The 25,318-nt window shown below is 50.1% G+C and overlaps 1 protein-coding gene across 4 annotated transcripts in view; it reads right to left on the bottom strand.

The window, feature by feature from the left end:
• EPHA10 (EPH receptor A10) overlaps positions 1-25,318 on the bottom strand; it is a 43,407-nt gene that overhangs the window by 3,300 nt on the left and 14,789 nt on the right. Inside the window, exons 6-15 of one of the 4 annotated variants that reach the window (XM_082387614.1) lie at positions 13,643-13,776; positions 11,052-11,223; positions 7,017-7,125; positions 3,427-3,488; positions 3,155-3,280; positions 1,892-2,077; positions 1,377-1,438; positions 938-1,141; positions 528-677; positions 94-314 (exon numbers count right to left, since the gene is read on the bottom strand). In XM_082387614.1, the coding sequence (XP_082243740.1) occupies positions 94-314; positions 528-677; positions 938-1,141; positions 1,377-1,438; positions 1,892-2,077; positions 3,155-3,280; positions 3,427-3,488; positions 7,017-7,125; positions 11,052-11,223; positions 13,643-13,776 (1,426 nt within the window). The remainder of the gene's footprint in view (positions 1-93; positions 315-527; positions 678-937; positions 1,142-1,376; positions 1,439-1,891; positions 2,078-3,154; positions 3,281-3,426; positions 3,489-7,016; positions 7,126-11,051; positions 11,224-13,642; positions 13,777-25,318) is intronic. The other 3 variants (XM_082387615.1, XM_082387616.1, XM_082387617.1) reach the window with 3 other exon arrangements.

The raw sequence follows: 25,318 nt of genomic DNA, 5'->3' as shown, positions 1-25,318 counted from the left end.
TGTACTTGTAAATGGTGGCGGGGGGGGGGGGTGTTTGTGGACAGGTGAGAGTTCTGCTACGTCTGGTATGGTTGGAGATACATGGGAATGTACCTGGGACAAGCGAGGTGACAGCTGTACCTGGCACAGGTAGTGTCGGCACACTTCGGGGGTTCTGGATCCTGCACCATCTTGCTCAGGAGGCCATGGATCTGGCAGAACCTGGGCCGCTCACCTGGGTCCTTCTGCCAGCAGTCAAGCATCAGTCGGTGCAGGGGGGAGGGGCAGTGCCTGGGGGGCGGCAGCCGGAAGCCATCCTCCACGGCTTTGATCACCTAGGCCATGGGGGTGGCGGGCAGACAGGAGGTTTTAGGCCCCCCAATACACACACTCACCCCATCCCAAGGAAGGCTCAAGGGGTGACCAGGCAGAACTGGTAGCAAGTAGACAGTGAAGAGGGGCCTGGGGCTAACAAGTCAAGGGTTAATGGGCAGAGGTCAGGGAGCAACAGGATCGGAAGGCAAGGAGAAGCCACGGGTGTCACTCACGTCTTGGCCAGACATGTCCCAGTAGGGCCGCTCCCCAAAGGCCATCACCTCCCACATGACGACACCGAAGCTCCAAACATCACTGGCGGAGCTGAAGTGGCCAAACTGAAGCGTCTCGGGGGCGGCCCACAGTGCCGGGCTCCGGCCGCTCTGCGGGCAGGCAGGCAGGTCAGGGGCAGGAGGGGACCAAGTCATAGCCAGGGTTCCCCACCCACAGAGCCACAGATCCAGCCCCACCTGCCGTCTCCCCGGCTGCTCATCTAGGGAAGGCCCACAGGCTGACCGCAGGCGAGGCCCACACTGGCACGGACAACTGGATGGAGGGGCAGGAGTGACCCTGACACAGCCAGAAAGGGGGATGTGGGGAGATGGGGACTCCAGGGCAGTTTGCCGAGGGAAGGGCGCCTCACCATGGTGGTGTAGACAGCCTCTGCTCTGTCCCGAGGTCCCCGCCCAAAGCCGGAGATCTTGCAGATGAGGTTGCCGCTGACCAGCACCCGGCGGGCTGCCAGGCCCCGGTGGACGTAGCCCATTTCCGACAGGTACTTCATGGCCGAGGCCAGGCCGGGCAGCAGCCCCATCAGCTGCACAGCCACCAGCTGGCCCTCATGCCGCTGTGAGAGAGGAGAGCGAGGCCAGGCTGCACTCTCGCTTTCCCGGTTGCTGGGTGACCCCAGGGAAGTCAACTGGCCCTCTCTGGGCTTCAGTTTGCCATGTCACCTGCCAGGTCAGCCTGGCCAGTGGGCATCTTTATAGGGAATGAGGCCAACCCCAAGTCCCACCAAAGGGAAAAGTGAGAGACCAAGAATATCATGGTCATCAGTACCCCGCAGGGCCCAGGCCACTCACCCTGAGGAAGCCGTCCAGGGCCCCATGGCTCATGTACTCAGTGACGATCATCAAGGTGCTTCCTGTACCCAGGGAGGGGAACACACGCTAAGGTGCCTGCTGCCCTCTGTGAGCACATGTGCTCCCCCACCTGGGCCCCAGACCCCGCCAAGATGGCCAGAACCAAGGCCAAGCTCCCTGAGTCTTGCCGCCCTCCTGCCCAGCCCAGGACCCTCTGTGCTGAAGAGCAAAAGAGGTGGCGTCTGAGGGGAACAAAGGCCAAGGTGAGGATCTGCACCAAGTTAGCTGAGGGAGATCACTGAAGGTCCAAGTGATCCAACCCCACCGAGTGTCACCACACGTCCAAGGGTCACGCAGGGTCCGAGAGGCCACCCAGAGTCAGCGAAGGAGAGCTGAACCCTTGGTGGGCAGCGTCAGGGCTCCCTCTCATGACTGAGCAGAGGCCCTGGGGGCACGGCACACCTCCACCTCCCACCCCATCATCTCCTCCCGCACTGGTGGAGCACGGGCCCTACCTCGGGTGACGACGCCCTCCAGCCGCACCACATGGCTGTGGTCGAACTGGCCCAAGGTGAGGGCCTCGGCCAGGAAGCTGAGCCTCTGCAAGTCGGAGCAGCCCTCCCTCAGCGTGTGCACGGCCACGGGGAGCTCCTGGCGGCCCGGAAGCTGCAGGCAGCCGAAGCACAGCTCCCCAAACCGCCCTGGGGGGAAAGAGCACCTCAGACACCCCCCCGGAGGCCACGCCCTCGGCCAACCTGGGCAGGGTGAGCCGAGGAGAAAGCAGCTTCTGGATCATGGGCCATTTCTGGCCTGGGACTCGGGTCTCCTGATTTCAAATCCTGGTAAACTGAGTACCAGCCGTGTGACGTGGGCTTCTGCTCTTTCCCTCTTTTGGCCTCAGTTTTCTCCTCTGTGAAATGGGGAGTCCTCCCTGCCTGCTTCGGCGGGAAATTCCAAAGCCTCACAGAGAGGACGCTGCACATGCCAGCACATCCTAGGCCCAGGGTGACCCAGGAAGGGTAACGATGGCATCTATTCTGCCACGCTGCTCCTTTCTGGTCTCTACCCAGCGAGTCTGCTGACAGTGCCAGGGAAGAGTGTCAGGCTCCTGGTGAAAGCGCTGCCTTAGCGCAGGGGCTGAGGGTTTGCAGACAGGGAAAATAGGAAGCGAGGGGACTGACCCTTAGAGAGCACGCACCCACTGTGAACCCGGCCCTGGGCTGAGTGCTGGAAAGCCCCCACATCAGCTCTGTCTGAGGCAGATATCATGCCCATTTAACAGATGAGAAACTGAGGCTCAAAGCAGAAAAGGGACGTACCCCTGGTCACACAGCTGGTCAGTGGTAGAGCCAGGACTAGAACTCAGGTACGTCTGGTCCCCAAGCTTGCAAAGGCCCCTCCCCATCGTCCCTTGAAGGCCTGGGACCAAACTTCTGCCAGTGGCAGTCTGCAGAGCCAGCTCTGAAAGGGCCTGAATGGAGAGAATTCTGACCTTGGGGACAGGCAAAGGGTAGGAAGGCAGGGTCACGGACTCCTCTGCCACCTCCTTCCCTGGACCCTGGTGGATGGAGGTCCAGCTTGATGTGGAGGGGGCCCTTTCTGGACAGGGTGGGGACTGGGTAGAGGCGGGGCCTCCAGAAATGGGGGCGGGACATGGGGTGGAAGTGGGCTTACAGGATAGAGACAGGGTGGGATGGAGGAGGGGCTTCAAGAGAGGGCTGGGAAGGGGCGGAGGCGGGGCTTCCCAACAGACAAAGCTTCCTGGGTGCCTAGCTTGCCTGTTCCAAGGCTCCTCTCCAGTGTGACGCTTTTTGCATCCAGCTCCTTGGCAAACAGATGAACAGCCAGCAGCGGGTCCCCACAGCTCTGGGGATCCACGAATGTGCGGCGAGTTGGGACTTTGACTGGGAAAGCGGGGAAAGAGAGGGGGGTGAGACAAGGGGCCTCCACGACTGGAGGAGTGGGGGTTATGCAATGGCAGCAAGGAAGCGGATTGAGGGGTAAGGTAGGGTGGTGCCGTCCCGCCCCGCGTCAGGCCCAGACAACTCACAGTGGAAATACAGCTCCTCCTCATCATGGGAATCCCGACCTCCTTTGCCATAGCTGCAGGTCCTGGGGTAGGGGGTTGGGGACCGGGGGGTCCGTAGTCATTCTTTGAGCCAGGCTGTCCCAGCCCTTCCCATCTCACCAGCACCCAGGGTGGCACCTCTCTGTCCCTCTAAAAGGATAAGGTCTGTGCCCCAGGGGAGGAGCCTTTTTGTCCTGCTGGTCTGAAAGCTTCTCCCCACATCACACATACAACCCTAGCCCCAGACCTAACCCCTCACCCGCCTCCGCATTCCTAGTTATTTTCACTTTGAGACACAGTGTATTCTTGCAACTCCAGAGGCACCCAAATCCATGCCCTGACTTCAAGCCCAAGCTGCTCCCCTGCCTACAGCTGAACAAAACAGGCAGACCTTGTACCCAGGGGCAGCTTTCAGTCTAGTCAAGAAAACAAACATTGAGAAGGAACCACAAGCCCACTCACAGGTCCAAGCAAAGAAGGGTGGTGCGCTGTGGGGAACACCTAACAGATGGATCTGACGTGGCCGGGGCCATCAAGGATGGCTTCCTGAGACAGAGGCAGCCATGGACCAAAGGACTGCATCATGATCAACAAAGCCACAGGCTGGCATTTGGGGCCCCCTGAGGCAGGGTCTTGCAGGCCCAGATAAAGACTTTGGTTTTATTCTGGGGGCAGAGGAGAGGCCCCAGAACCCCCTGGGGGGTTTTGAGCCAAGGTTCAATTTGCATTTTAGGAAGATCATCCCCACTGCTGCTGTGTCTCCGCAGGAGATGGCAGTGGCTCGGGCTATGTGGTGACCATGGACTCAGAGAAAAGGGGACTCAAGTCACATTTAGGTGACAGGGCCACAGGGCTTGGAGATGGCTGGAAGGCAGAAAGGGAGAGGGGGAAGGTTGGAAAACTCGTGTTCCAGCTTGCCCAGCGTGGTGTGGGGTGTACCAGTTACTGAGATCGGAAGTTCTCATTTAGACATTTGAGTTTGCAGGGCCTCCGGTAAAAGCAGGGACGATCAATGAGCAGGGAGTTAGCTATGTGTGTGTCTGGCGTTTGGCAGAGAGGTGTGCTCTGGAGATACAAGTTCTGGAGCTGGGGGTATTGCCCAGGGAGGGGAGGGAGCCTGAGAAGTGGGACAGGGGACACGTCTGAGGACCCCCACCATTTAAAAACTGGGTAGAGGAGAAGGATGCCATGGAGGAGATCATGAAAGAACCACCAGAGAAACTGGAGGGAAACAAGGGAAATCGGGGGTGCGGGTGGGGGGAGGTGGCGGGCGATATCACAGGAAGCAAGGAAAGAAAAAGTGGAGCAGAGGAGCGAGGTCACGTGAAGGCTCTAGGAGGAGGGGTTAGGGGAGACGGGAGACAGGTGACCACGTTTCGACACCAGTGGGAAAGAGGAGGCTGTCCCGTAGTACGGAGTGGTCACGATGGCGGTCGCCAGCATGGGCTCCGGAATCTGACGACCGGCTCCCTAGGTCGTCCGCTCTCTGTCTGTGGGACCGGTGGCTGGGTTTTCTCTTTAATAAAATCAGGATAAAGACATCCCTGCCTGATCACACTGGTGCCAAGAGCTTACTAAGCACTAAATAAACGTTAGCTATCATGTGGGGAAGAAGTGGACATTATCAATAGTAATGGGTTCCTGAGATGGTAGGAAGTAAGGTCACAGGTAGAAGATCCTGGCCGGGAGAATGGCACCTCCTCTAGAGCAAAAGGAGGGGGAGGATGGATGCAGAGATAGGCAGGTGTGTAGACTCGGGGGCGAGAAGCTGAGGGGTTAAGGATGCTGTTAGAGAGCAGGTGCAGCAGACACGGCTGAGGGAGCGAGCTGCAAGGACGGGGAGTCTGTGGGGCAAAAGCAGAACTGGTGTCAGTATTGGGGGTGATGGCCACGTCAGGAGATGGGAGAGGGCAGCTGAGGTGGAACAGGAGAGAAGGTCCGAGGAAACAAGGGAGTCAAAGAACCCAGAGGCCAAGGGGTGGGGCAGGTCGTCCAATGGCTACTGAAGTCATCCAGCACGGGAACAGAACTTCCATGAATGAGGGGAACACCCGGGAGAGGTAACGAGGGATGAAGGGGGCAAGGTTGAGTGGCTGGAGGAGTGGTGGCAGAGAAAATGAGAAGCTTCCACTGGGTGACGCAAGATGGACTGGGGAGGGAAAGTGGAGGTGAGCAGCCCACTGCACAGAGCGGATGCCGCAGAGACTCCGAGAGGAGGAGACGGCTGAGGGAGACGCTACTGTCCACAAAGCTGGGACACACGTGCTGGAGATGTGTGCCTCTCCGCCCATCAGCGCTAGACCGGGCAGATTCTCATTTTGGTGCCGTTTGATTCTGAGCAGGTTTTGAAATCCACCCCTGGCTTACTCTGCCTGCTCTAGTGCATCTGTCTCCAAGGAGCTCCTGGGCAGCTGCCCCTGTTCTGTAGAGTCTGCCTGAAGAGGCCCTCCTTGCTCACCTCTCTCCCCTTTCCTCCTTCTGCCTCCCAGAGACCCTGAGCTCACAGCCAGGACAAGATGCTCTCAACTCCTGTCCATTCCCGCTTTTCCAACAGGTCTCATATAAGGACCCTTAAGCTCTGTGAGGAAGGAGATTCTGCTCTTGTCCCGCCTTCCTGACTCACCTGGCCCGGGCAGAGCTGGCTCCCAGATTCTCTCCTCCTCAGTCCCTTTCAGCACCTCATTCAAGACCAATCAAATAGCCCCCTCCAAGCCAAGTGAAAGCCCACGGTCCCTCCAGCCCGCAGGCAGCTCCAGGATGCTGACGTGTGGCTCCCGGGCCAGCCCATTTCTCTCCTTTGCTCCCCCAACTCCAGCCTGTCACATGCAGACTTTCCAGCCCCTCCAGTCTGCTGACCTCAGCCCCAGCCTGGAACCCACCCGGGGTGCCTCTGCATGTGGCAGATTGTGGCCCCGGGGAGGAAGGCGATATATATGCCATGAGATTTCTGCTGCACGCCAGAGGGCCGAAATCTTCCCTGAGCCAGACCCAAGCTCCACATCTTTGCCCCTCCTCCCATCCCCTTTCTCTGCCCACTCTGCCAGCTTCCTTCTGCTGGGGGTTGGGGGTTTCTGGCTTATGAATTCCCCTCCCTGTTCTCCCTGCACGCGCGCACACGCGCACACACACACACACACACACACACAATTTCTGCCTTTCTTCCCTTTGCCTGTGTTGAAGGGCCTCCAGATCCCTTGGGGGCAGGGGCTTCGGGCCTCTGAGCACCTCAGGAGGATCCTAATCACACCGGAGCAGCTGGAGCTTGATTCCATCCTCAGCGATGCCTTCTGACATTTAATGAGTTAAGGAGCTAAATCCCCTTCATCCCAGAGCGGCTGAGCTAGCTGCCGTGCTGGCTGCCACGCTGCCGACTGCAGGAGCAGGGGGTCGAGACGGTGGGGGGAGGGCCAGGACCACACCAGCCACGCCTGTATCTACACAGCGGTGTGCTCGCCCGTGCACGTCCGCACAGGTGCAAATGCAGATACAGACACGGGTGCCTGTGAGCACATGTGAATGTGCACAGGGACATGGCCCATCAGGCGTCATCCAGGCTGGGACCAGCCACCTACCTCCTCCAAATGGCCAGCACGCTCATCACAGAGCCCAGGACGAGGAGGGCTGAGATGGTCACAATGGTGACGACGACTGCGGGGCTCTGGTCCTTGGACCCCGAGGCAGCTGGGAGGGAAACCACGAGGTTGAGAGACCCAGAGGACCAGGCTCCCGGGGAAGCTCTAGGACAGACTCCTGTCCTCACGCCACAGCAGGATTCCCCCAGCACCTCCGCGCCCGGCCCGGCCTCCCGGCGGCAAGGGACCAAGGCAGCCCCACCAGCCACGGCGGCACCTGGAGCTTCCTCCTTTCCCAGGGCAAGGCACTTCCACTGCAGCCCAGCTCTGAGAGAGAGGAGCAGGCATCCAGACAGGCAGGCCCAGGCCTCCCTTTTTGCCTTTCTGATGCACAGTGAGGGTAGCTCTGCAGGGGGATGGCCTCTCGTCCAAGCTCCCCAGCCCCAATCCAGAACTGTCCCCAGCAATAGTGATGAGTTAACATTTAATGCACACTTGCTCCATTCAAGACTAAGCGATCCAAGCCAGTAAGGTGTTACTGTTTCCATTTTATAGCTGAGGAAACTGACACCGAGAAAAGTTGTGTAATTTGCCCAAGGTCACACAGCTAACAAACAGGGAACGTAAGATTCGAACCTGATTCCTAAAGCCTCTGCTTTGAACTGTTTCCCCAGGGGAAGAGCCAGGCTCTCAGCCCCATCCATCCATCCATCCATCCAACCATCCATCCACCCAACATGTGTGCCAGGCTGGCACTAGTTCTGGGGAGATAGCAATGGATGAGCCAAAATCCCTGCTCTGGAGGGGTGTACCGACCAGTGCGGGAGACAGAAATGAAAAATCTTAACTGTAGAATGAAAAAAAGAAACAGAGACATGAGCAGAGCTGAGCAGAGGCATGACAATTTCTTCCTAAAGCCAGCGAGGAAGGTTTGCAGAGAAGGCGTCATCTGCACTGGACCTGGAAGATTGAAAGGGTTGTTGATGATGCTTAGATGCACCTGCTGGGTCTGGAAAACGGCAGGTCATCCCGTGTGGCTGGAAAACAGACCGCCGGGAGGCAGAGATGCAGACGCACCATATGAAGCTATGAAGCTGGAGGGCGGGAGGGTGAAGAGAACTGGGGGAGGAGACAGAACCGGAAGGTCCTTGAATGCTAGGCCAGTATTATGAGCCAGGATATCCTGAGGGTAACAGGGATCGGGAGCAATAGACAGAGTTCCTGCCCACAGGGAGAGGAATGAGGGGATCTGTTGGGTCGGGAGCGGGGAGGGAGGGGAGGTGCTTGAGAGAGGTGACAGTTTGGGGTCACTGTCGAGGACGGGGAAAGTGCTACGCAGCCCTGAAGACTAAACTGAGATTAGAAAAATACAACTCTGCAGGCAGCCTTGGCGAGGGACAGAGGAGGACAGCCAAGCATGGGGACTAGCGGGGCAGGTGCAGCATGATGTCCGGGGAATGCGGGCCGGCAGAGGTGGGGAGTGTTTCTGCCAGGAGAATCTGTGCTCACTGGGGAGAGATGATTGTGGAGACAGGAGGGGCTGAGAGCCTGGGAGATGAGGTCAGATCCCAAGAGCTGCTATTAGGATGTCACAGAGCAAGTGAGGAAGAGGGATAGAAGAGGAAGGGAGAGTTAGAGGCCAACAAGGTCAGGGTCAAAGAGAAGATTTCAGAGCCCACATTTTCAGAGATGGGGAACTGGGTCCAGGGTCCAGCTGGTGGCAACAGGCGGTGGCGTTGCCAAGGACTGTTTGAAATGAAGTATCCATGTGGACGCGGAAACTGAGGCTGGAGATAAAAGTGGTTGTGGTCCGCAGCCTCTGCGATGGCCCTCCTGGATTCTCCACCTCCTGGTGTTCCTTCCCCTTGAGTGTGGGCTGAACGTAGTCACTTGCTTCTCATGAACAGAATACGACAGAAGTGATGGGATGTCACCTCCATGATTAGGTTACAAGAGACTGGCTTCTGTCTCAGGTGCCCTCTTGCTCTCTCTCTCTCACAGTCTCTGGAAGAATCTAGTTCCTGGGTTATAAACAGCCCTTGGAGAAGCCCAGGAGGCATGTGCCTGCCTCCCGCAAACAGCCAGCAAGAGCCCAAGCAGGGTGGCAGACGCCCCCTCCCCACTCCACCCCAGGTATGCCTGGAGATGACCGCAGCCCCAGAGGACACCTTGATTGCAGCCTTTGAGAGACCTGAGACAGGTGGCACCCAGCTAAGCCTTGCCCATATTCCTGACCCAAGGAAACCATGAGATAATAAATGTCTGTTGTTTTTGGCCGCTGAGTTTTGGGGTAATTTGCGACACAGCAACGGGTAACTAATACAGCGGTGAAGCACGGTCCTTCCTCGTGATCCTGATTTGGGGTCACAGCTCACTGGAAAAAGTGCTCTGCAGACTGGCAAACCACTCCCCATAGCCAGGGCCACAGCAAAGGAGGCTGGCCGGAAGCTGAGCAGTGTATCTACCAACTAAGAAGCACCAAATTAAGGGAAGTCATCAGCCCTCTTCAGCTACTGGCTCTCAGCTCCCGCCCTCCGCCACACCGACTCCAGCCAAACCCGCGAGCCTTTGTTCTGATGGCTTCCTCTATCCAAAATGCCTTCCCTGCCCACTTCCACACACTCAGACGTTCCCCAGCCTTCAAGACACAGCTCTAATCTCTTGCCAGCACCTGGCCGAGGTCTGGCAGAGACAGGCATTCGAGCAAGAAGTGCTGTTTCCTTTCCCAGAACTCAAACTCCCTCAACATTTTATCTCCACCTCCCTTTGGGCTCAGAACTCTTCCTATCTTGGATTAGACTCATGTAGCAGGTTGGAAAGAATTATTATCTTGACAGCTGGTGCCAGGATGCCTCTTAGGGGGAACTGCCTTTGTCCGGGAAAATACTTTCATGAGCTGCTCGGGGTAGATAGAGGTGAGATCCTGAGGGCTGGCTTAGCAGCAGGAGAACAACAAAAGAGAGCGCTAAATGCTCTGCACGCATCAGGAGGGGGAACTGGGGGTGGGTGGGGAGAAGAGGAACCAGGGGAGGGAAGCCAAGGGAGGAGGGGGTAGCACCATACCATGCCGAAGAGCTGGAGCTGCTTTAGGATTGGGAATATCTGATGTTCAGCTTTTGTTTTGCTTTGTTTTGATAAGAGCTTTATTGAGAAATTATTCTCATACCATACAATTCACCCATTGAAAGTGCACAATTCTCCTGGTGTTTTTTGTTTGTTTTTGGCCGCACTACGCAGCTCATGAGGTCTTAGTTCCCTGACCAGGGATTGAACCCGGGCCCTGGCAATGAAAGCGCCGAATCCTAACCACTTCTCCTGGTGTTTTGTTTTGTTTACTGCTGCAGGTGCAACTCCCTTCATGTGCCCCAACCCTCAGAGAAGTTTGGATGCTAGGATGATAGATGTCAGGGCCTGGCAGTCCAGAGGGTGAGCTGGGCCTCACCCCTCTACTTCACACTATAAGGCCTAGTGGGAAGAGGGACGGGGGCCCACGTTTGAGTCTGTATCATGGCAGAGACAAAGCAGCAGGATGGGAAAAAGAATTTAGCGGTCAAGGGCAAGAAGTGACCAGGAGACAAAACTTTCTCCCAAGAAAAGAGAAGAATCTTGGAGAGGGCACAGGATGTTTCCACGAGACATGGGAGGTCCTGAGAGGCAGGGAGACACCAGCTGAGACCTGGTTTATAGTTGTTCATGGGACCCTCCCCTCTGAGTTCCTCCAGGACAGGTACCCAATCTAAGCCACTAGTTGCTGGATTCCAAATTCATGTTTTTTTTTTTTTTTTTTTTGGCCACACTGAGCAGTACATGGGATCTTAGCTCTCCGACCAGTTCCACCGTGCCCCCTGCAGTAGAATCGCAAAGTCTTAACCACTGAACCGCCAGGGAAGTCCAACCAAATTCATCCATTAATTAGGTTGTGATTGAACTGTTCTGCAGGTTCCCTTAATTGCACAGATAACCCCCCCCACACACAATTTGCCTCCCTGCTCCAGCCCCGGGCTGGGTTTTCTCTTCACTTGACACATCACTTACCCTCCCCCGGGGTCTGCACTTCAATGCTGGGGTTGAAGCTCTGGGTCTCCCAGGAGGGCCCCGGGGAAGCCGCCCGGATCTGAAAGACGTAGCGGGTAGCCGGCTTGAGGTTGGTGACGGTGACCGCAGGCTCCCCTGTCTTCACCGTGGAGTAAGTCTGCTCACTCTGACCCTGGGAAGGGACCGAGAAGTGAGGCCCAGACCCAGGGCTGGCCCCACGCTCCTGGGAGAACGTCGGGGGAAAGGAGTAGGGAGGAGCCTGGGCTGGTGGAATAACTCCACTTGTCTTGGGGAGATCCCACAGCTTTCTTCCATAGGATCCCCAGCCCCTTTCTCCACCACGAGCTCCCACCCATACTCGGTGGTACTTGTAGCTGAGAACAGCCCCACCTCCAAGTAAGAGAAACTTTAGAGAAGATGCTGGCCTTCATAGGGATGCTAGGACGAAGGGCATCAGGGTCTGGCAGTCCAGAGGGTGAGCTGCACCTGACCCCTCAGAGGAAAGAAGAAGACAATGAGGCCTGACACCTGCTCGGCCCTTGTCGGATCACACAGCTTTTCCTTCCCCTTGGCATCGGACTTTCACAATGTCCTGCAAGGCATGGATTCACAGATAAGGAATCAGGCTCAGAGGGGGAGAGAGGCTCTCCCACGGCCCCCAGCAACGGTCCACTCACTGCCCGCTGCTGGGCTAGACCCTATAGGAGCCAACTTCCTACCGTCCTCACAGCAGCATTTCTATCTCCTTTAACAGGTGAGGCTCACATCAAAGAAGGGTTGGGGTGACACCTTCTCGATTCTTTCAGGTCCTGTGCGCTGTGCTCTACATCATCCTGCCCCCAAGACATCTGATAATGGTACCTGCTGGACATGCTACCATTATTTTGTCTCTGCCCACACCACCTTATTAGATCCCCTGCCACACTCACAGCCCCCAGAGGTGCACCTCCCCTATACCTGTGGCTCCAGTTCTAGGGCCATGGTATTCAGGAATCAGGGAAGACTCTGACCCAAGCTGGGCCAATCAGAATCTCCCTTCCGGGCATTTGAACAAACCACCGAAAGACAGTGCAATGACTGCATGACCTATGAGACAGGACAGGCTCAGGGCGGGGAGGGGGAAAGCGGCAAGGCTGCCAGCCTCGGCAGCTGCCAGGTGCTAGGAGCAAGGCCCCTGCAGAGGAGGTGGAGCTGGTGCACAGAGAGAAGTGGGCATGAGGAGCTCGTGACACCAGCCCCACTTCTGGTCATCGGGCTCCATGAGACGCTCCTGAAGGCTTTCAAACAACCCCTTTGTACTGGCTCCTCTTTTCAAGGGTTTTTGTTCCCAGCAACTTCAAACTCCCTAAGGGCCTGGAAGCATCCACCCAGCTCAGTGCTGGGACTGTATCTATGCTGTGATCCCCAAGTGTCAGTTCAATGAGCCCTTTCTAAGCAACTGCTGCGTGCCTAGCTCCTTCCCAGTGACCTTCACTGCGGTCTCCTAGACATCAGGGATCCCCAGAGCTCTGCCCTGACTTCTCTTCTCACTCATGCCCCCCTCCCTCGGTCATCCCTTCTGGTCCCTTGGCTTCAGCTACTATCTCTATGCTGAAAGCTCCCAACTCTCTCTGTCTTTCTCTCTCTGTCTCTCTCTGTCTCTCTCTCAACTCACAGCTCTCCAGACTTCTCGTATTCAAAAACTTTGACTGATTCAGCAAAGAACTCCCTGGAGTCACTGAGGAGGGAGTGAAGTCCTGACACATGTAGTGCTAAGTTGAAAGCAAGGTTTCGCTGTAATGAATACAATTGGCATCAAGGTGAGAAACAGTTTAACTGCAGATTACATGTCAAATTCAAACAGTTTGAATTTAAATTCATAAGTTTATTAACTTATGCGGAAAAGACACAGTGGATCCGGATGTAGCTCCACTTGTCAAACCATGGTTGAGCTGCAACCACAGATGACAACAGATGCAAGAGGTCAGCAAAAATCAGAAAGAAGTATCCTATGAGAACCAATTGGCGATATGGAGTTTACAATAAGGAGCGCTGTATATTTTCTATTCTTATTTGTAAATGATGGGTTACACATTCCTCACGTCAGCAAAATTATAATAATAATGCACACGTTCACTGTTCTGCAGAGCTGGCTGCTAAACGTTTACCAACACGGGGGCCCCATGACCTAGCAATGTGCTCCCACCGTGGTACCTTTCTGTAAAATTTGAAACAATGTGTTTCTGCATTCTTTTTCTTAAAAGGATTGCAAATTGTATGTACATGATTCCGCCACACAAAATCTGGATCAGCCCCCAGAGAAGGCTTCTTGTCAACTGTAAACACTAGGCAGAAGTGGTGAAAATGGACATCATGACCAGTGATGAACGGAGATGTGGGGAAAGAGGGAGAGCAGTGGGGTCCATGGTGAGGAGAGGACAGGAAGAAACCCCAGCTGGGGAGGCCCCTTAGGGGGCCTGTGGAAATGTTTAGAAAGAAAGTAAGAAGGACTTCTGCTGGGAGGTGCTTATGAAGAAAAGGAAGCCGGAGGGTGAGGGGGGCAGATCACAGCCAGGAATGCAGCCCCAGGTCCCTCCCAGACCCCGACTCACCTTCTCATAGTATCTGATCTCATACTCCGTGCCGTTGGCCCCAGGGGCTCCAGCGGGGATGGGCTCCCGCCATGACAGGGACACACTCTGGGGCTCCACTCGGTCCCTGCGGATCTCATCCTCCTCCCATGGTGCTGAAAGTAAGTAATGCAAGGTTCTGGACCCAGATCTGACTGTGGGGCAGGGACAGGGGCTGGAAAGTCTGGACAAGCGGGGATTAGGGGCGGGGCTACTGGAGCCACAGAAGCAGGACCAAAGGGGCTGTGGGGGACAGGATGTTCCTGAGGCGCGGGGCTTGAGGGATAGCGTCTGCGGGACTAGAGGGAAGGGAGGCCCCTCTCACCCCACAGCTGCCTGCTTCCCTGGCTCCTAGGGGGAAAGCATCAGGCCACGTGCTGCTTGCCCACACCCTATACTCCAGCTTTCCTCATGGTGGCTGGTTCTAATCCCCCAGGCTCTTTCTACACTCTCTGCGGTTTGGAGACATTAGAGAGCAAAGAAGGCAGGAAGACGAGCTACTTAACTATTCTAATAGTCTGGGCAAGAGGTAATATACTCAACAAACTAGGGATAGAAGGAAACTACCTCAACATAATAAAGGCCATATATGAAAAGCCCACAGCTAACATCATACTCAATAGTGAAAAACTGAAAGTTTTCCCTTGAAGATCAGGAATAAGACAAGGATGCCCACTCTTGCCACTTCTATTCAACACAGTACTGGGAGTCCTAGACAGATCAATCAGGCAAGAAAAAGAAATAAAAGGCATCCAGATTGGAAAGGAGGAAGTAAAATGATCTCTCTCTACAGATGACATAATCTTATATGTAGAACACCCCAAAGATTCCACAGAAAACACTGTTAGAACTAATAAACAAATACAGCAAAGTTGCTGGATACAAAATCAAATCACAAAATCATTTGCATTTCTACACACTAACAATGAACAATATGAAATAGAAATTAAGCAAACAATCCCACTTACAATAGCATCAAAAAAGATAAAATATTTAGGAACAAACTTATCCAGAAAAGTAAAAGACTTGCACACTGAAAACTACAAGACACTGCTGAAAGAAACTGAAGAAAACACAAATAAACAGAAAGACATCCATATTTATTGGGACTTCCCTGGTGGTCCAGTGGTTAAGAATCTTCCTTCCAATGCAGGGGACGTGGGTTCAATCCCTGTTCGGGGAAATAAGATCACAAATGCCGCGGGGCAACTAAGCCTGCACGCCGCAGATACTGAGCCCACACGCCACAACTACAGAGCCCATGTGCCACAACTACAGAGTCTGCACATCACAACTAGAGAGAAGCCCATGTGCTACAACTAGAGAGAAGCCCACGCACCGCAATGAAGAGCCCGCGTACTGCAACAAAAGATCCCACGTGCCACAGCTAAGACCCAACACAGCCATAAATAAATAAATAAATAAATAAAATCTGTGTTTTTTTAAAAAAAAGACATCCATATTTATGGAGTGTACACTTAATACTGTCAAAATGTCCATACTACCCAAAGTGACCTAAAAAAATTCAGTGCAATTCCTATCAAAATCCCAATAGCATTTTTTGCAAAAATAGAAAAAAAATTCTAAAATTCATATGGAATCTCAAAGGACCATGAACAGTCAAAATGATCTTGAGAAAGAAAAGCAAACCTGGAAGCCTCACACTTTTTTACTTCAAAATGTTACAAACCTACAGTAAACAAAACAGTATGGTACTTGGCATAAAAACAGAACTATAGACCAATGGAACAGAACAGACAGCCCAAAAGTAAACCCTCACATATATGGTCAAATGCTCCTCTACAAGGAGGTCAGGGCCACACAATGGGAAAAGGAAAGTATCTTCAACAAATGATGTTGGAGAATTTGATTTTTGTTTTGTTTTGTTTTTTGGCCACGCTGTGCAGCATGTGGATCTTAGTTCCCCAACCAGGGATTGAACCCATGCCCCCTGCATTGGAAGCGCAGAGTCTTAACCACTGGACCACCAGGGAAGTCTCTAGTGCTGGGGTATTTGAATATCCACATGCAAAAGAATGAATTTGGGCCCTTACCTTCACCACATACAAAAATTAACTCAAAATGAAATACAGGCCTAAATGTAAGACCTGAAACTATAAAACTCCTAGAAAAAAATATAGAGGAAAAGCTTCATGATATTGGATTTGGCAATGATTTCTTGACTATGACACCAAAAGCACAGGCAACAAAAGCGAAAATAGACAAATGGCACTACATCAAACTAAAAACATCTGTACAGTAAAGGAAACAATCAACAGAGTGAAAAAGCAGTCTATGGAATGGGGGAATATATTTACTAACCACATATCTGATAAGGGGTTAATATCCAGGATATAAAAAGAACTCCTACAACTCAACAATAACAACAAAAACCCACAAATAACGCAATGGGCAGAGGACTTGAATAGACATTTCTCCAAAGAAGATGTGCAAATGGGCAATAAGCACATGAAAAGATACTCAATATCACTAATCATCAGGGAAATGGAAGTCAAAATCACAATGAGATATCACCTCATACGTGTTAGGATCAAAAAGAAACAAACAACAACAACAGCAAACAAAACAAAACAAACAAAAAAACAGAAAATAACAAGTGTTGACGAGGCTATGGAGAAATTGGAACCCTGTGCACTGTTGGTGGGAATATAAATTGGTGCAGCCACTATGGAAAACGGTATGGAGGTTCCTTAAAAAAATAAAAATAGGATGCAACTAGAGATTATCATACTAAGTGAAGTAAGTCAGAAAGAGAAAGACAAATACCATATGATATCACTTAACATGTGGAATCTAAAAGATAACACAAATGAACCTATCTATGAAAAATAAACAGAATCAAGGACATAGAGAACAGACTGGTGGTTGCCAAGGGGGAGGGGGCAGGAGGAGGGGTGGAGTGGGAGGTTGGGTTTAGCAGATGTAAGCTTTTATACATAGAATGGATAAAAAACAAGGTCCTACTGAATAGCACAGAGAACCATATTCAGTATCCTATGATAAACTATAATGGAAAAAATATTTTAAAATGTATATATGCGTATAACTGAATCACTTTGTACAGCAGAAATTAACACAACATTGTAAATCAACTATACTTCAATTAAAAAATTGATAAAAAATACAATAGGGCTTCCCTGGTGGCGCAGTGGTTGAGAATCTGCCTGCCAATGCAGGGGACACGGGTTCGAGCCCTGGTCTGGGAGGATCCCACATGCTGTGGAGCGGCTGGGCCTGCGCGTCTGGAGCCTGTGCTCCGCAACAAGAGAGGCCGCAATAGTGAGGGGCCCGCACACCGCGATGAAGAGTGGCCCCCGCTTGCCGCAACTGGAGAGGGCCCTCGCACAGAGACGAAGACCCAACACAGCCTAAAATTTAAAAATTAAAAAAAAAAATACAATAAAATAAAAATAGAACTACCATGTGATGTAGCAATCCCTCTTCTGAGTATATAGCCCAAGGAAATGAAATCACAATTTTGAAGAAAGTTCTGTACTTCCATGTTCACTGCAGCATTATTCACAATAGCCAAGATATGGAAACAACATAAGTGTCTGTTGACAGATGAATGGATAAAGACAAGAAAATTATATACGTATATATTTAATGATATGTTTTTCAGCGATTAAAAAAAAATATCCTGCCATTAGCAAAAACACAGATGCACCTTGAGGGCATTATGCTAAGTGAAATAAGACAGAGAGAGACAAATACTGCATGATCTCACTTATATGTAGAATCTAAAAATGCCAAACTCGGGACTTCCCTGGTGGCGCAGTGGTTAAGAATCCACCTGCCAATGCAGGGGACGCAGGTTCGAGCCCTGGTCCAGGAAGATCCCACATGCCGCTGAGCAACTAAGCCCATGCACCACAACTACTGAGCCTGTGCTCTAGAGCCCGCGAGCCACAACTACTGAAGCCCACGTGCCACAACTACTGAAGCCCGTGCACCTAGAGACTGTGCTCCACAACAAGAGAAGCCACCGCAATGAGAAGCCCGTGCACCACAACGAAGAGTAGCCCCCGCTCGCCGCAACTAGAGAAAGCCCTCATGCAGCAACGAAGACCCAATGCAGCCATAAATAAATAAATAAATATATAATTTTAAAAAAATAAAAAATAAAAATGCCAAACTCATAGAAACAGAGAGTAGATTGGTTTTTGACAAGAGCTAGGGGGTGGGGGAAATGGGGAGATGTTGGTCAAAGGTAGGAACTTCCAATTATAAGATGAATTACATCTGGGGATCTAATGTATGGCATGGTGTACTTGAAAACTGCTAAGAGAGATCTTGAATGTTTTCACCAGACTCATAAAACATATGTATGTGAGGTGGCGGATGTGTTAACTAACCTTCCCATGGCAATCATTTCACAATACACACATACACCAAATCATCACATTGTACACCTTAGACTTACACAAAGGTGTAATTCAATTATATCTCAATAAAGCTGGGGGAAAAAATAATGTGATGTAGACATACAGTGGAATACTATTCAGCCTAAAAAAAGGAAGTCCCATCACATGCAACAACATGGATGAACTTTGAGGACATTATGCTGAGTGAAATAAGCCAGTCACGAAAAGACAGATTCTGCATGATTCCACTTCTATGAGTTATCTAAAGTAATCGAACTCTTAGAAAGTAGAATGGTGGTTGCCAGGGTCTGGGGGGAGGGGGAAAGAGGAGTTGTTGTTCAAGGGGTATAGAGTTTGCATTTTGCAAGATGAAAATGTTCTAGAGGTCTGTTGTACAATAATTGCATATAGTTAACACTACTGTACTGTACACTTAAAAATGGTTAATTTGGTAAATTTCATGTTATATGTTTTTTTACCACAATTAAAAAAAGTATTGATGCCCAGGTCATAAACCCAAAGCAATTAAATCATAATTTCTGTGGGGTGGGACTCAGGCATTAGCATCTTTTTTAAAAGCTTCTCAATGATTCCAGTGTGCAGACAGATTTGAGAACCTAGTCTAGATAATGGGGGGACAGACAGTAGCAAACAAAAAGAAACAAACAATAGTGTAATCATGCCAGAATAAGGTACCACCAGGTTACTGGGAGGAAAGATCATGACTTCACTTTAAGTGTGTTGAGCAGAGAGATTCCCAAGAGAAGATGCCAGAAAGGTAGCTGGATAAGTGGTTCCAAGGCTCCCAAAAGGTATCTGGGAGGGTGATAGAGATCTGAGAGCCATCAGGAGGTGATTCGATGAAACTGCCCAGGGCAATGCACAGAGAGAGAGAAGGCAAAGCTTTCAGGAAACAAGCCCAAGAAAAGGCAGGCAAAGGAAGAGGAGCTTGGAAAGGAGAAGCCAGAGAGGTAGGAGGAAAAACCAGGAGCAAAGGAGGCTACAGAAGCCCAGGGAAGAGAACATTTAGGAAGGTTCCTTCCTGACTCTTCCAGTTATTAGCTATTGGGCCACAAGCAAGAGCCTCGGTTTCCTTATATGTAGATTGGAAACAATAATGACCTCCTTAGGCCTGCTGTGAGAATTTTATGAATTAATGCATATGGAGAGCTTAGCACAACACACGACACAGAACAAGCATTCAATACCAAGTTTACCAGCAAGAGGAGCCGCTGGTTGGCAGTGTCATATGCTGAGCAGAGACAGGGCAAGATGATTCAAAGTGCCCACTGGCTTTAACAATGTGGAGGTTCCTGGTGACTTCAGGGGATAGAGGGGAAGTGGACAGCAGGTGGCACCGGGCCGAGGAAGTGGAGAGAAGGGCACATGGAGCTCACTCTTAGAAAAGCGTATAAACATGGCTTCCAGTTTTAAATGGTAACCATCTAGCAGGCCCCACCTCCAGTCTCTCCCAAATTCTAATTAAAACCCAAAGATACGGGCTTCCCTGGTGGCGCAGTGGTTGAGAATCTGCCTGCCAATGCAGGTGACATGGGTTCGAGCCCTGCTCTGGGAAGATCCCACATGCCGCGGAGCAACTCGGCCCGTGAGCCACAACTACTGAGCCTGCGCGTCTGGAGCCTGTGCTCCACAACAAGAGAGGCCGCGAGAGTGAGAGGCCCGCGCACCGCGATGAAGAGTGGCCCCCGCTTGCCGCAACTAGAGAAAGCCCTCGCACAGAAACGAAGACCCAACACAGCCATAAATAAATAAACAAAAAACAAAAACAAAAAAAACCCAAAAACCCAAAGATACAAAGAGTTGAAAACACAGAATGTCACCGTAAACTAATATTGACAGCTGATTGCCAGAATGGGGTGATGGGAAGTAGAGTGGCATATTTCCACCTACGATAAAGCCAGTGGTACTGGACTGAAAAATACAATTGTAGTACACCCCCAGGCTATGCTGCTCACAGAGTGACATTGCCTCCCATCCTAAAAATAACTTGGAAGATCCTTTATCCTTCCTCCCACTGTCTGACCCTTAAAAAAAAAAAAAAAGCAAGGTCTTTGTCAACTGGACAACGAATGCACAGCCATCACTCTACTGCATAGTTGCTTTGGAGGAAAAGTGTTCTTCCCTATCCCCGGAGAGTGCCTCTCAGCCTAGATACACTTGGAGATGGCAGCTCCCAGAAAAGATGTAGGCACAAAGGGAAGAAGAGTGATGAAACATCCTAGGAAGGGGCACAATCCCTTGTAGATACAGATGGAGGGCAGAGATAGGAAAGAGCCAGGAATGTCATTTTTTAAAACTGCATTTGTTGAAAGTTATCAGATGGCCAGGATATAGAGGTAGGAGAAGGTTGCATTTCAGCCCCGCAGAGCTATGTTAGATGAAAGCCTGATAAATCCTGACAGTGGAGCTAAAACCTGAGCCCAAGCACCTGCCCTCCCACTGTAGATTGGTAATGAGATCAGTTAGCACCAAAGTGGGGCTGAGAGTACAGCAGACACTACTGGAAACCTATTCAACGGCCATGTCCCCCTTCCCTGCTGACTGAGCCCAGTTTTTGATTCAGGGTCTACTGTCTGCCCTGAGATGACTCAGGTTAATTCTGATTGTTCTAAAACAACTGTGTGCACTCATTCCCTTTGCCAATAATTGGGTTAGGGTTGGGTTCATAATCCAGTTCTGGCCAACAAAAGGAGAAATCACCTAAGGGGAGGAGGGATTATGGGAAAGGTTTCTGGCTTTTAAAAAGATACCAACATTTTCTATGTCTACATCTTTATTCCTGCCCTGCAACTGAGGACATGGGGTGGGAGGGCGAAGCTGGGGCAAAGGGAGAGTAGCATCGACACATATACACTACCGAATGTAAAATAGCTGGCTGGTGGGAAGCAGCAGCATAGCACAAGGAGACGGGCTCGGAGCTTTGTGATGACCTAGAGGGGTGGGATAGGGAGAATGGGAGGGAGGCTCAAGATGGAGGGGATATGGGGACATGTGTATGCATATGGCTGATTCGCTTTGTTGTGCAACAGAAACTAACACAGTATTGTGAAGCAATTATACTCCAATAAAGATCTATTAAGAAAAAAGAAATAAAGGAATAGAGTCACAACTAAAAAAAAAAAAGATACCAACAAGGAAGAAACAGTTCTTTTTCTGCCCTGGATGGTAAGGACATGATGATATTTGGAGCAGCTGCATCCAACTTGCCACCATAAGGGAGCCACCCTATGTTATAAGGATGGCAGAGTGGAGAGAAAGAAAGAACCTGGGTCCTTGAGGGCACTGTTGAGCTGCTGAATTAACCAAGATCTAATTCTCCTCTTCTTAGGTAAGCTAATAAGTCATTTCAGTCAAATGTCATTTGCACTGAGACGTATTGTTACTTGCAGCTGAAAGCCTCACAAACCAGTAAAAAGAACAATTCATGTATCTTGTTTTGGTTTTTGTTTTTTTTGGCCAACATCACCTATTTCCTTGTTCGAGAACAAGTAAATAGAAAACACTAAGAAATTGGGCATATGAAAAAATATTTCTGAATAAGCAAAAAAAAGTATTACTCTAAAGACTCAGGAGGGGACTTCCCTGGTGGCACAGTGGTTAAGAATCTGCCTGCCAATGCAGGGGACACAGGTTCAAGCCCTGGTCCAGGAAGATCCCACATGCCGCGGAGCAACTAAGCCCGTGCGCCACAACTACTGAGCCTGCGCTCTAGAGCCCGCGAGCCACAACTACTGAGCTTGCACGCCGCAACTACTGAAGCCCACACGCCTAGATCCCATGCTCACAGCAAAGAGAAGCCACCACAGTTAGAAGCCCGCGCACCACAATGAAGAGTAGCCCCCACTCGCCACAACTAGAGAAAGCCCACACGCAGCAACGAAGACCCAAAGCACCCAAAAATAAATAAATAAATTTTTTTAAAAAATGAAGACTCAGGAGGAGCAGATCTTTAAGAGCGATTAATATGACAGTTAGAAGAACAAGTAAGGAGACTGTTTGGCATCTTCAAGAAGATGAAAGAAAACACAGCCTCCTGAAATAGGAGCAGAAGGCCACGAAGAGAAAACAGATGGAGAAGAAAAAGAAACAGGATGAGATGAGATAAAAGTGGAGAAAGTGAGAAAGGCGTGTAGGAAAACTAAAAATGCATTAGCAAAATCAAAATATTTAAAAGTCATTACAAATATAAGGAATTTAACAAAATTACAAGCAGAATGGGAAAGTTAAACCTCTTAGTCCTTGGAACATCAAGTAGACAATAAGAAGGAAATAGGAGAATTGAATAATATAGTACTTAATATATATGGAGATGGAGGGGGAGAGAGAGAACGCTGCAGTATAAAGATAATATGCATTGCTTCAAGGTAGCCATAGAATAGTTAAAATGTTTACCATACCTTAGCCCTCAAAGAAAACCACAATAGTTACTTTAAAAAGTAAACATTGGGGACTTCCCTGGTGGTTAAGAATCCGCCTGCCAATGCAGGGGACACGGGTTCGAGCCCTGGTCCGGGAAGATCCCACATGCCGCAGAGCAACTAAGCCCATGCTCCACAACTACTAAGCCTGCGCTCTAGAGCCCACGAGCCACACTACTGAGCCTGTGTGCCACAACTACTGAAGCCTGCGTGCCTAGAGCCTGTGCTCCGCAACAAAAGAAGCCACTGCAATGAGAAGGCCGCGCACTTCAACAAAGAGTAGCCCCTGCTCGCCGCAACTAGAGAAAGCCCGTGTGCAATAACAAAGACCCAACACAGCCAAAAATAAATTTAAAAATAAATAAATAAAATAAGATAATTTTAGACGAAACTACAATACTAGAAGAAAACACAGGTGTAAGTCTTCATGACCTTGATTTAGGCAATGGTTTCTTAGATATGAAACCAAAAGCACAAGCAACTAAAGAAAAATAGATAAACTGGACTTGATCAAAATTTAAAACTCTGAGCTTCAAAGGACACTACTAAGAAAGTGAAAGACAGGTGGCTGCCAGAGGTGGAGGTGAGAGGTGGGCAAAATGGGTGAAGGTTAATCATTAGAGAAATGCAACTCAAAACTACAATGAGGTATCACCTCACACCACTCAGAATGGCCATCATCAAAAAATCTACAAACAGGGGCTTCCCTGGTGGCGCAGTGGTTGGGAGTCTGCCTGCCAATGCGGGGGACGCGGGTTCGAGCCCTGGTCTGGGAGGATCCCACATGCCGCGGAGCAACTAGGCCCGTGAGCCACAACTACTGAGCCTGCGCGTCTGGAGCCTGTGCTCCGCAACAAGAGAGGCCGCGATAGTGAGAGGCCCGCGCACCGCGATGAAGAGTGGCCCCCGCTTGCCGCAACTAGAGGAAGCCCTCGCGCAGAAACGAAGACCCAACACAGCCAAAAATAAATAAATAAAAATAAATAAATTTATTAAAAAAAAAAAAAATCTACAAACAATAAATGCTGGAGAGGGTGTGGAGAAAAGGGAACCCTCTTGCACTGTTGGTGGGAATGTAAATTGATACAGCCACTATGGAGAACAGTATGTAGGTTCCTTAAAAAACTAAAAATAGAACTACCGTATGACCCAGCAGTCCCACTACGGGGCATATATCCTGAGAAAACCATAATTCAAAAAGAGTCATGTACCACAATGTTCACTGCAGCTCTATTTACAATAGCCAGGACATGGAAGCAACCTAAGTGCCCATCGACAGATGAATGGATAAAGAAGATGTGGCACATATATACAATGGAATATTCCTCAGCCATAAAAAGAATCGAAATTGAGTTATTTGTAGTGAGGTGGATGGACCTAGAGACTGTCATACAGAGTGAAGTAAGTCAGAAAGAGAAAAACAAATACCGTATGCTAACACATATATATGGAATCTAAAAAAAAAAAAAAGGTTCTGAAGAACCTAGGGGCAGGACAGGAATAAAGACGCAGATGTAGAGAATGGACTTGAGGACACGGGGAGGGGGAAGGGTAAGCTGGGACGAAGTGAGAGAGCGGCATGGACATATATACACTACCAAATGTAAAACAGATAGCTAGTGGGAAGCAACCGCATAGCACAGGGAGATCAGCTTGGTGCTTTGTGTCCACCTAGAGGGGTGGGATAAGGAGGGTGGGAGGGAGATGCAAGAGGGAGGAGATATGGGGAACGTATATATATGTATAGCTGATTCACTTTGTTATACAGCAGCAACTAACACAACATTGTAAAGCAATTATACTCCAATAAAGAAGTTAAAAAAAAATTTTTTTTTAAATGGGTGAAGGTGGTCAAAAGGTATAAACTTCCTGTTATAAAATAAATAAGTCCTGGAGATGTAATGTACAGCGTGGTGACTATAGTTAATAATACTATATTGTATATTTGAAAATTTCTGGGACTTCCCTGACGATCCAGTGGTTAGGACTCCACATATTCACTGCGAAAGGCCTGGGTTCAATCCCTGGTCAGGGAACTAAGATCCGGCAAACTGTGCAGTGTGGCCAAAAAAAAAAAATTTGCTAAGAGAGTAGATCTTAAGAGTTCTTGTAACTATGTGTGGCTGTGGATGATCTAGACTTATTGTGTGATCATTTTACAATATATACCAATATCAAATCATTAAGTTGTATACCTGAAGTTAATATCATGTTATATGTCAATTACATCTCCGTTGGAAAAAAAAGTGAGTGGCAACCCACAGAGTAGGAGAAAATATTAGCAAACCATGTATCATAATGGTCATTATGTGTTAAACTGTGTCCCCCAAAAAAGATATTTTGAGGTCCTAACCCCCAATACCTCTAGAATGTGACTTTATTTGGAAATATGGTCTTCACAGAGGTAATCAAGTCAACATGAAGTCATTTGGGTGGGCCCTAATCCAATGTGACTGGTGTTCTTCTGAATGGGGGGAAATTTAGACACAGAGAGGGACTCTCATACAGAGAAGATGATGTGGAGACACACAGGGAAAAGAGGGCCATGTGACTGGAGTGATGCATCTACAAACCAAGGAAGGCCAAGGACTGCCAGCAAACACCAGAGGCTAGAAGGAAGGAAGGATTCTCCCTTAGAGCAGTCAGAGAAAGCATGGCCCAGCTGACACCTTGATTTCAAACTTCTAGCTTCCAGAAGTGTGAGACAAGAAATTTCTTTTGTTTTAAGCCATCCAATTTTTGGTACTTTGTTATAGCAGCCCTAGGAAAGTAATACAAAGGTATACAGAATATACAGATTAGACAAAAAACCTCTTATAACTCAATGACAAAAA

This window comes from Balaenoptera borealis (genome assembly GCF_965194805.1).
Source record: "Balaenoptera borealis genome assembly, chromosome: 1".
In the NCBI taxonomy this organism is placed as follows: domain Eukaryota; kingdom Metazoa; phylum Chordata; class Mammalia; order Artiodactyla; family Balaenopteridae; genus Balaenoptera; species Balaenoptera borealis.
This window is presented reverse-complemented; position numbering and strand designations above follow the sequence as displayed.